Source organism: Homalodisca vitripennis, chromosome 2, assembly GCF_021130785.1.
Source record: "Homalodisca vitripennis isolate AUS2020 chromosome 2, UT_GWSS_2.1, whole genome shotgun sequence".
NCBI classification, from domain to species: Eukaryota; Metazoa; Arthropoda; class Insecta; order Hemiptera; family Cicadellidae; genus Homalodisca; species Homalodisca vitripennis.
In genome coordinates, this window is record NC_060208.1 from 186944063 (window position 1) to 186956914 (window position 12852).

Genomic DNA, 12852 nt, shown 5'->3' on the forward strand with positions numbered 1-12852 from the left:
TGTCAACTTTGGCGACCAGATAGTTAGTCACAATGCTCGGACGTCCACTCTTCTCTTGATCATAGAACGTTTGTTCTGCTACTTTTAAACTGAATGCACCACTTACTGAGAGAAATTTCAGTCATTACGTTGTTCCCGTACACTTCACACAGTTCCTGATGAATTTTTATTGGTTGTAAGTTTGTAGGCAACTAAAAACGAATCACATACCTCACTTTACAACTGGCGGGATTTTCGATTGCAGCACACATTTCAAATCTGAATATGGTAGCGCGGAGATGTTTGTTGTCACGGCTGGACGCTGACTGAGGTGCCGAGCTGAGATTGGCACCCACCTGTCTGCGTCAGGTGGAAACGTTCCTTACTTTCTGAATAGCCCTCATATTTAGCATTTAAACCATGAAAGAATATTGTGTACCTCCAATATAAGATTGAATAATTTATTCAGGCAAAATAATTTCCCTAATTCATAACCCAATTACCAGAAATCAAAGGACCTGTAGTTTCAATCTTTACTATCTAAGTGTTTTACCATATTGTGAAATCGAAAGAAACAATAGTACATCAGTTTACCTCTGGAGGCAGTGAAAAGGAGATCATCTGTGGCAGCTACTGCCAGAACTGCCCTTGAGTGTCCTTCAGCCACATGAGTGCAGACCAGGGGTGCTCTAAGAGCCATCTGTAGGATACAAACACAAAATCAATGGTGTCAAATTGTAAGAGTACATTAATATTCTCATAGTTTCTTTATTTACAAAATAATAAATTTTCTTTTAAAGTGCTTCAAATTCAATAAAAATATGTCTATAAGAATTTCATATTTATTCCTTTTTGCAACCTTAGGTGTAACAATTTTCACAAAATTTACAAACAAAGCTTTCAGGGGAGGGGCACCAATGTTTTCGAGCCTAGGTCCCAATTACGTGAAATCCACCACTGACCATGTATAAAGACCTCTTGCAGTTTACTACCAATGAGTTATTTGGAATCTTGACTTATAACTTGATGATAAAGTGCTCCTTAGATTCCATTATACTAACCCTCTAGCAGCCAAAGGCAATGTATCTGATGTGGAGTGAAGCTGGTGAACAGTCAATTCACTAGTGGATTTTGACAGTTCCTCAGACCCACCTGGGGTTCTGGTTATTAGCATCTCAGAGAGAGACACTCTCTATGATATACACTTGGGTTTCTGTGTTTACAAAGATTTAGTTTCTAGAATCAGGACTTTTCAGGTTTCCTGGGATCCTCATAGTTCTCTTATTGTTTCAGATCTCAGGGTTATACAAATTTTATTTCCAGGTCTCATTATTATCCTTCTGTTTTCTAGGTTGCACATGTTTCTGCACACCTTTCTCTATTTCTCTATACAAGACACCCATAATAATTATTCTACAAGAAAACTATATGCTGGACTTAACGGCATTTAGTCTTTCATATCCTCAATGTCGTCTCACTTCATATTCATGATGTGATAATGTACGCTGATGGCTAGAAATTACAGAGGAACAGGTAAACACAAGAAATTGAGTACCTTAAACCTTCCAGCACATCGCCTGAGGCTGTTTGTGTGATAACCATCCTACGTGGGAATGCAACTCTACAACCACCTGCCAGCGAACCATATTTGTAATTTAGTAATTTTCACACATGCCAAACACTGAAATATTGCTCCGTTTGTATTTTATGGTTATTTCATTCTCAAAAACAATGACTCAAATGAAATCCCAAAATTCACCAAAGAATACTACTCTTAATAGGTTTCTTGAAAACGATTTATGTTACAACATTTAACTAATATGAGAATACAGTAAACTTCCGTTAATACGGCATGGTCAGGACTTGAGCCATGCTGAATTATGAATTATTGGATATATATATATATATATATATATATATATATATATATATATATATATATATCAGAGAAATAACCTAGACAATAAATAAATAAAGAATTACAATAAAACATGTTTTACGTATAAGTAAAACATATTATCTTCAGGTAGTCCTCGTTATATATGAGTATAAGAACTATTTTTTTAAACAGTCTATTAAGTGTTTAGTCTGTGCATCACAACAAAAATTGGGTGGAACACGGTCAAGGTTCAGGGTGCATCATCCCGGTTCATCAAAGTCTCATTCTGCCACTGTCATTACCTCATAATTCTCTAGACACTGCTAGGCTATCTCAGAAGGCAGTGGCGAGTTGTCAGTCGTTTAGAGTAGTAATTCCATCACAAACCTGTGCTGAGCACATTAAATTCAATTGACCTATTACTACTAGACTCAATTGAATTGATAGGAAAATACTAAAGTGCAACTGGTTACACAGGTTGAAAGCCGACGTCCATGGTCAGTCTATCAGATGTGACTCAAATATAATCAATATCACCCGGAGTTGGTCGAATATGACTCCTTACTTGATGACCAGTTACTACTGTGCAGTACTATACCATGAATGCCAGTCTTAAAAGTTCTCTAAACCTCCCTGTTCTTTACATGCTAAAATCTGTGGTTTATTTAGATGTCTGGATACCTTAGCTTTATTAGTATTTCAGAACTCCTCTTCCGGCATTATATGAATAAATCTCTTTTTCACAAGAGTTTGAGGTCTTTAAATCTTCTGGTGCCTGATTCTAATCTATTCAGATCTTTTATCACCAAGTCTCTAACTCAAGATTATTTTAGTTTTCAGTTCCTTTGATTCCAGATATTCTTCATACAGTCGATGCCTCTACAAATATCTAAGCTCACTTGATATCAAGTTTTCCGTGGATCCCAAGCATTAGGATCATCACTGGTTTGGCCTGCAGATTCTATAACTCCTTAACACCTTGAGATAACAAAATCTAACAGTTTTAAACTCAGACACTAATAATGTCATTATAGTTGCATGTGGAATCATATGAGATAAGGCTTAATGATAATTTTTCTTGGGCAAAAAGCATACTTAGTTCGATATGTCGTAGAAGCTGCAGTTGAAATTATAATCCTACCGGGTTCTGAGTCCAGAGCTCTACTAGGAGAAGCAAAACTTTCCAACTTTGTCAAGTTTCAAATTGTTTGTACCACAATAACTATGTTCATTCTTATTTCTACTACAGGTTCATACTTCACCACGATGCCTCTTTGTTCATATCTCACAGATTTTATACCAGGAAAAACAAAATTTTTCTGGAAATTTACCCGTTCAATGATTAAAAAATCAATAGTGAAACATAGTGTTACAAAAAAGCCTACTATTTTATGATTGGTGTCAATACGATTTTATGACAAATATGATGTGTTTTTCGGTTCACACATAGAAAAATCGCTTATACAAAATTACATTCTTGAGTTCAGCCTTGTTGTGGAAAGCTGTCTTCAGTAAACAGATGTTAAACCGAAACAAGTTGTTGAAATAAGAATCAAATGTTGAAACAGAAATATTTCAAGAATGTAAATATGTAAGTGATGTTTCAACACTGTGTAGCACGAAAGACAGCTGTTAGTCATGATACACGCCATGTAAACTTAAGAACTAAGAATACTGTTTTATCTGTTTTATGTAACAAGTGAGCCTTGCCTTTTTATTTGGTTTGAAATTTACTTATTACTGCTACAATGTTAACTTTAATCGTTTATCCATCATGGGAAATTTATCAATTTTCAGTTCGTCATCAATATTACAAATCTTTATATACTACAAGCAAAATAAAATTCTCCCTATAGTTTAATTGTGGCAGTTACATGCAGTGGGCCATCTCTAAATATTATTGGTTTTTTTTTTCCTTCCTGAGGGAAGAGGACAGTTTGTCCCCGCACTTAATCCTAAAAAGGACCTTTGCGCCTCCCTTACTTTAATTTGGGCCCTCAAAGACCGAGGCTTTTGCAAAAACCAATCAGATTTAAGGGCTCCTGTTCTCTAATGTCCTTGGGGCTGAGGTGATATTTTCCCAAGTATCTTTTCCGAGTCTCTACGATGGCAGGACAATCCAACAAAATGTGCTCTGCTGACTCCTCCACTTCTCCACAGAGTCTACATTCGCTGCTCTGACTAAGGCCTACCTTCATAAGGTGCTTCCTCAGAGGGCCATGTCCTGTCAACATTCCTAATATCAGTCTTATATCCTCCTTATTCTGGTATTAGGAGAGCTGTCCACCCTTTAGCATAAGGAGAGATAAACAATTTGGATAGTCTTAAACCTGAGGCTCTACTCCAATTCTTGTGTCTTGTCCTCTTTTCCCAATCTTTGACCAGAGCTTTGATGTTGGAGAAGGCTATCCCACAACCTGACTCAGGCCCCACCAATGTGGATTCTGCTCCCTTTTTTGCGAGGATGTACGCTTTTTCATTCCCATGAATACCTTAATGACCCGGTACCCAACCGAGTGTTACTCTGTTATTTGTTGCCAGCTCTGCTAGAGCATTCCTGCATTCCCAGACCGCTTTCGAATCAATCGAACAGGTATCCATTGCCTTCAGTGCAGCCTGACTATCAGAAAGTATTAGGTATGATAATCCTTTTATCCTCAAGAACTAAGAATACTGTTTTATGTAACAAGTGAGTCTTGCCTTTTTATTTGGCTTGAAATTGACTTATTACTGCTACAATATTAACTTTAATCGTTTATCCATCATGGAAAATTTATCAATTTTCAGTTCGTCATCAATATTACAAATCTTTATATACTGTACTACAAGCAAAATAAAACTCTCCCTATAGTTTAATTCTGGCAGTTACATGTAGTGGGCTATCTCTAAATATTATTGGTTGAACATTAGCGAAACCTATTGCTCGCAGGATTGTAAACATTTAATTCCTGTCTGTCTGTCGATACCTCAAAAAATATTTATCTACAGACTTGAAATTTTGCACGACTCTTCATTTCTATAAACAACATTGAGTTTGATAATGCTGCATGTCATTTCATGAGGTCTAATCTTCTCCCGCCAATTGTGAAATATGCGGTGTCATCTCTGTTCAGGTTTATGATGAGGTAAAAACTGTATAATTCTAAACGATCACGATGGAGAATTTTATCTCCATGGAGTTTGTACCATCTCAAAACTCTTGTCCTGCTTTCATTCGATTTAACATGTGTTAGTGTGTCAACTGTTTTGGGATTCACCTTGTGGACAGTTTCCGATGTCCAAGGGTTTCTTCTGTGATGGTTTCTTGTAGCAGAGATCTGGAAAGTTTGGAAATATTGCAGAGAGTTCATTCACAGTCAATCTGCCATTGTTACAGAGTGCATTTTAAATTTTTTCCACAATTGAAGCTCTTCCGCTCTTCTGATCATCATGCACAAATGAACAATCATTTTTTTAATTCATAACACCACTTGAGTACACTTGTACGATTCATAGCTTTATCACTATATGCAGATTTTACCTCATTATAAACCTCAAACGCAGTTTTTCCATCCCAAACAAGGTAACAAATAACGCAGTGATTTTGCACTTAGCGGGAAATTGGATTGACATATTTTATGAAACTTATTGTTAAATTGATAGTTCTCAACATGTTGACCTTGAAACAGTCTCATTGTGGAGGGAGGGAGGGAGGGAATCATGCTACATGGCAGTGCATCCAACACGTTAATAATAATCCCTCCGGCCATGACAGCCTCAGTACACTTACTTTCTGGATATGCCTCTTACACACAACTTTTACCATAAGGTAAACAACATTTTTACTTTGTCTCCTAAGCATAACTATACAACACCACTCTCAAATCAAAAATTTTAAACACCCGAGTTTGAATGTTAACCACAAACTAACTAGTATAACTACAATAACTGAAGCTACATTATAATTTCGCTTGTTATTTCTATGTTTAAAAATATAAAGCAAATAACTTATAAACAGTAACTTGCCATTTTTATGTTGGTAATAACAAAAAAGGTACCGGTTTTTGGCATTTTTCAACCAAACTGTAACTTTCATAACTCAGAAACTTGTAATTTTGATTAAGACCAAATTTTAATACATGGTAGGTACAAGTGCACTGTTTTTGAGTATGTAATTTTAGAATTGTAAGAAAAAGTCGTTTTAAATTACCATCTTAATTTTTTATCTCAACCCTGTGGTTTGAAAAATTTGGTATTGGTTACGTTATGGAGCTCCTAATGTCATTATCTCGGTTAAGTAATTTTGTAAGTCACTATTTAATTTAATTTTTAACACATGAATTAACTGAAAAGGTTTTGTTAATTTACAGTGGCCAATGCCTGCTCAAATACTATCTTCAAACTTGGGTACTACTTTTTGTCTGGGTATTTACGAGTAACTCTTACTTTGTTAAGCAAGAGAGTTACCAAATAAAATATACATTTATTATTTATTAAAATGTTACCAATGTTCCTTTATTTGCACAGAAACATTGTTAAGGCCAAGTGTACAGTTTGCCTTCTAGCAGCAGTCACTTATGATTCGTTCACTGCTGTAACACTCACGAAAGCATTTTAAAATCAGTACGATTTATCATGCTTTAGTTATGTATAAAACAATTCATAAAAGATTTAGTTTAGTAATTTGCTGTTTTGAAATTAATTTATTCTACTCGTGACTAGATTATGAAATGATTTTATCCTTATAATGTACTTTGAATAATCAAATTCTGGGTAATCACGTCCTTACTGTAATTAACTTTTTGCTTTTTTTAATGAATTTAAGCAAATAATATTCAGGGTGTATTTTACGGAGCAAATTCAACTTTCAACACAAATGGTAGAACCCAATTAATTTTTATCAACTGACAATCAACTGTGAGTAATGTAGAATGTTTTAGCAGTTAGAATAATATTAAACCTTAACAGAGGAGATTAAGTAAAACACTTGTTTAGTGAGCTCAAAATTCCAAAATGTCATTAAAGATATTAAAAGTAGTTCTATAAAATGTTTAACAGTAACGCATGACTACAATACATGTAATAAAATCAGCACTGACAAACATAACTTGACATTCTATGAAATGAAAACAGAATGTATGGGAAAAAATATTTTAACTGTTTGCCCAAAGAAATAAAAGATTGCAATAGCAAAATGTTTGATAGCGAAGTTAAGAAATATTTCACAAATAAAGCTCTACACTCAATTTGAGAATTATTCTCAAACAATTAGCAGAAAACTGCTTAAAAAACTATTTGTAAATATTAATTTTAGTTTTAGTTTAAGATTTTTATAGATATTGACGCTATTTATGTACAATTGATGTTTACATTTAATGTAGCTCAATGTATGTTTTGGAAAAAAGAAAGTTTTTTCTTCTATCTCCCCTCTCCCCCCGTTAAGTACGTTATTTGATTTTTTTCCGTGCTTTGTCTTTTCTACCGTCGTTGATTTGCCAACAGATTGGTGCACAGCGCAAGACTGTCAGTATTCGAAGTGAGTGATGAGGCATGGTGTGTTATTGGGTGGAGGAGGGAGTATGCAATGACGACACCCGCCCACGCATTCAATTAGTCAGTGTTTTGTTTTTATATTGAAAGACGGATGCCAACACCACCTGCGCTAAATACTTTTGTCTGGCTACGCTACGAGTTAAGGTACCTGTTATTTTTTACAACGAAAATAAAAGAAAGAAAGATGGAAGTTGAAAATAGACAGTTTTTCCAGAATGGACCAATTTTTACTGTTTCATGCTTTCAAATCATGTTGGAGCAGTACCGATGTACTTGATTTTGTCAACAAACATTTGTGTTAGTTAAAAGCTCGGTAAAACTTAGTAGTAACCTGCGTAAATCTAAAATTGCGAGTTTATTGTCCACCTATATATGTCAACCTTGGACTAAAATCATGAGTCTATTCAATGACTGAGCAGGTGAAATGTGATGAGGCTTCTTTATGTTATTCTTGGACTCTTGTTAAGCATATGGAACCATTCACCGACGCTGACATAGTTAAGGAATGCATGTTCAAGGCAGGCAATGTTTTGTTTGATAACAGAAAGGATTTTGTTGAAACTATTCAACGGATTCCGTTATCTGCAAGTACTTACTCAAGAAACATAAACGTTTTGAGAGAAGAAAATCATTTTGATGTGAAAGAGCAGTTAAATATAATTCCAACTATTATACCTTGGATAAGGATGAATTATGTGACATTACTGACTGAAGACCTTTCTTTTCAACATTGATCAGACATCTACTAACACCTACTTAAGTTTTCTTAGCGATTAAGAAAATTTAACTTCCATTTCTTTCTTATCTGATATTTTTAAACACATCAATGATATCAACCTTAAACTTCAAGGCAAAGAAAAGCTTGTATGGGAGCTCCTGTCAAAAGTAAAAAGCTTTTTGTGCAAACTAGATCTTTTCAACATAGATCTTCAAAATGAACACTTGCACTTCCATCATTTAAATAAAGATCAGCAGTGACAACAAGCTTGATATTGGCCAATACAACACGTTCGTTAAGGATCTTAAATTGGAATTTGAAAACAGATCCACAGATCGAGAATGTTGTCGACATCCTCAGTAACATTTACTCTCTGGATCCTGCTGATGAATGGAGCAATAAAGCTGCAAAAATATTTTCAGGAGTAATAAGGCTGCTCTTTAGATGGAAATGATCAATTTCCAAGAAAATCCAGTTCTATAACACCAGAAAAAAGAATTTTCTTGTCAAGAGTTTTGGATAAAATTTGTTTGCACTAATAAATATCCAGGATAAAAACAGCCTTGAAAATTCTCACATTGTTTAGGTCAACAAATTTTTGTAAAGCAGCATTTTTAATTTAAGATGAACTTCATTAAAAATAAATTCTGAAGCAGACTTGCAAACGAACATCACTAAGATTTAAAGACAGTTGCCTGCACAAACTTTAGACTAAACTTCAGATGTTAAAGGAAAAATGTAATTATTCACATGAATATTGTAAAAACCCCATGGTACATCCTTTTGTTTATTTACTCATTGATATTGTATCTACACATATTTAAAAAATACAGTTTATTATTTCAATTGTTAAGCCCATAGGGAGTATTTTCTTTCCGAACCACAATAACCATGTTATTTTTTAAAAAGGACCCTTAATGAAAGTAATTTGTGACTCCTAGACTGTAAGTACGTATATTCAAAACCTACATAACATTTTACATATTATGATTGTTTGGAAACTGAAATCGTATTCATGGATAAAAACTTTATAAGTTTGAGAATATTTTCTCAAATTTTGCTTTTTAAACATTTTGGAGAAATGACACACTTTGAGTTTTTGCTACATTTTATTCTTACATGTTCCTTGTACTTTACTGCAAAAATTATGTACAATACTTGGATGGTATATTGTATTAAAAATTAATTTTTACAATTAATCATGTAAACCCTTGCAAATATGTAAATTATGGCTTAGAAGGTGACTTTTTTCTTCCTTATGTTTTATTAAAAGTCTCTCAAGACTATAAGTGTGTATATATTCTGAAACTACATCAAATTTGAAGTATTTTGAGTATTTTTAAACTGACATTATTTTCAAGGATTAAACTTTAATAAGTGTTGAAAATAAGAATCAATAAGTTTATTTTCATTGATCTTTTACAAGAAATAGGCATTGTCAGTAAATTAAAAACTGCAAATATACCCTACTATTGAGTAATGCGACAGTTAAATATTAGATTACTAACTAACTAACTTTAACTAAACTAAACATAAAACAGTGAACAAGAATACAATACTTAATTAAAATAAATAAACAATACAGGTATTGTCTTTTAGACACTCATTTAATGAGCATTAAGGTTGATTAATTAACCAATCATGAATTTTTGTTTAAAACAAAGATTATTCTAAGGCGTGGTGTATGCAGTATTAGGAAGTTTATTAAAGATTTTGAGATATTTATTTTAAAAGAAGCCCCTAGTTAGTGTAGCTACTTGGTGTTGTGGAATTTCTAGCTTGGTTTTACATCTGTTTTTGTGTGAATATATATATATATATATATCCTGCCTGGTAAAAAAATGAGTGTGTATTAGTTTTTGTATATGAAATATGTAGATTAATTACTGAATCCTAGTCTATATAAAAATTGGTCTTCAGGATTTCTGTGCTTCAGCATGAAAAATTGTTCTAACATTCTTTTGAATCAGCAGGATTTATGAAACTGTTGTGGGTGTTCCCATAAGATTAGATGTTCCCATATGCTACATGAGATTGAAATAGATTTAGGCATTTCTAAAATAATCAGTACCTCTCAGAATTGGGAATTTATAAAAGGGTTAACAAATCGAAGTGTATCAACTCAATCGGAGTGTTTTGCTGTATAACAACTAGGACATGAACCACATTGTAAAATCTGATTTGAGCCCTCTGAATGTCAGAAGGTAATCTGAACAATAAGATATACAGTAATAATATTGGTTTAACAACAATAAGGTTTAAATTTACTTTTGTAATAGGAATTAGTTAAATTTCAACAGTGCAGATCCATCAAATCAAGTTTATAGATATTTTAGGTATATAATTGGATGGAGATAAAATAACACCTTCTAAATTTTTAACAATAAAATAAAAATCAAATGTTTTGGTTTACAACATAGTTTGTTCTTAAACATTTAAAAACTTTATCCATAAAGAAGAAGATTGATTTTCTTACTAGAGTTGATCCCAATTTTCAAGAAAGATGAAGATAAATCTTTTCAAATTTAACAGCTACTGTTTATAACCCATTCTAGAAAGAATACACGAACAAAATCTACAATTTACAAAAAAATTTCTATATACAAAATAGTTTAAAATTGGAATTTTATTAGTCAAACACAGTGCTTCTTTACTTTAATTGTCTGAGTGGTGAAAATGAATAGATAGATGTTGGGGATGTTTTTATTAAACACATTAGTGTTTGTTTTTGGATATATATATATATATATATATATATATTATTTTGTCCCAATTCACAAAAAGGAAGATCAATTCAATATTTTGAAACAATAATGCCACCTTGTTATCCAATATTTGAACAAGCTTTATGAACTTAATCAAAAGTTAAATGTCTTTACCTTGTTCCAGTAAATTATAGTAAACAATACAAATAATTTTTCAGAAGTTATATACACTTAAATTCTATTTGATGAAATTACAAACTTTACATTATGTTTTCTTATGCAAGTAAGATAAATATTCTGTAAATGGTGTTTTTGTGTCCTTCTATTTAACAGATTTGAGATTATAATCTGCCTTCTCTCCTTCATTTTGGGAAAAGGATAGAAACTAAAACAATACTACCAGACCAAACTTAACACTCTTTATGTGCGTTTTAATGCACATCTTAGAGCTTTTCAATTTATTTTAAGTTTTTAAAAAGTGAATAAGAGAAATTACTTTCTTTTCCGTCTGTACAAGAAGAGTACACTGATTAGATCGAATACTGTTAGATGTGGCCTCTCACGGCCTTGGCCTCACCTTCCTGTCCACTATATATAGCAGCAATGCACTACGATTGCTAGTAACAATTGTTAATGGAATCAGATTTCTCGTAGGAATATTCGCACAGTAAGAGTTACTGACTAGAGGAAACTACCGACTGATGGCAGTACCTACCTTTCCCTGATACGTGGAGATGACGCCATTGCCCATTTGCTGCTCGGATGCCTGGGTGGTGCCGGACGTGAGGCGAGAAAACACATTCTCCTCCCGACTGGTCATCCTGCGGTAGGCAGGAGGCGACTGCGGAGGACTCACGTCCAACCCTTGCTCCCTACCCCATTACATTAGTTGCATTAAAAGCGGCACACACAACACCACAGCTTGCAGGCCAGTCAAATTGTCTGAACACTCAGTGTTCTTTACTACACAACAAAACTCACAGTTTCTGTTATTTAGAAGGACTACAGACCGAAACAAATTTTAAACATACTATACTCATGTGTTTTAATGTTTTATTTCCCAGTATCTGTCTTTGATCAAAAATAGTTTCGAACAATTTAAGAGACTATAATTTAATGTTAAAAACAGATAAAACTCAAGAAATTGTAAATCAAAAAGCTAAATTAGTAGTTATAATTTTGATATTTTCACTGCCAAAATTATATGAAAAGTTAAAAAATAAATAAATAAAATTTTACTTTACCTTATAATCTGTAACATACGATGATGGCAATGTCCATCAATAATAAACTTTAACCATCAAACTGGTAGTCAAATTTCTTTCAGTGGTGAAGTGCTCTCGGTACAATGAACATCGCCTCTTTATTTTTTATCAAACAGTATGTATAAAATACATTATATATCATTGCATTCAATATTTTTTCTGGAATATTACCTCAAGAAGAAAACAAAAATATCATTATTCTTGCTACCGCATCCTTACAAATATACTAGGAGTATGTAGATTGTGATCTGTCCCTGGTGACTTTAATTGGCTGAGTGTTAAATTTTATTTATCTGTCTTTCTATCTTTCTGCACAATATCTCAAGGACAAACAGACTTATAAATTTGATATTTTTGATGAAGCTTCATTTCTGTACAAGGAACATCGAGTTAGATTATTTGATTTTACATGTGTAGAAGCACTTCTGGTTTATTAATTATATTCCCTGTGTCACAGATAGTAATAAAATATAATACAGCATTTCAGTAGTAATTGTAAGGGTCAGTTTGTTTTATTAATAAATTTCATAATAGTGTAAAAAATAGCACTTTTAATAATTTGAAATTTTCCTTACAGAATAAATGTTGTTTGTGCATTGTACAAAGCAGTACTATATACTAAAGATTAGACGCAGCATGTCTCTATTGTGATTTTGATACACAGTAGCAGTTTGTCTGGGGTTTATAAGTACACATACAGAAACACAAAAACTTCTTGAAATGTGAATTGTTTCCTGTCATCATATTTTTACACTCAATTTGACTGACCTGATC

The 12852-nt window shown here is 33.1% G+C and overlaps 1 protein-coding gene across 3 annotated transcripts in view; it reads right to left on the reverse strand.

Annotated features, from left to right (window-relative positions):
- Positions 1–12852, reverse strand: part of LOC124355147 (kinesin-like protein KIF21A) — a 214866-nt gene that overhangs the window by 37597 nt on the left and 164417 nt on the right. For all 3 annotated transcript variants that reach the window (XM_046806127.1, XM_046806126.1, XM_046806128.1), the window contains exons 18-19: positions 11529–11685; positions 574–679 (exon numbers count right to left, since the gene is read on the reverse strand). In XM_046806127.1, coding sequence (XP_046662083.1) covers positions 574–679; positions 11529–11685 — 263 coding nt within the window. The remainder of the gene's footprint in view (positions 1–573; positions 680–11528; positions 11686–12852) is intronic.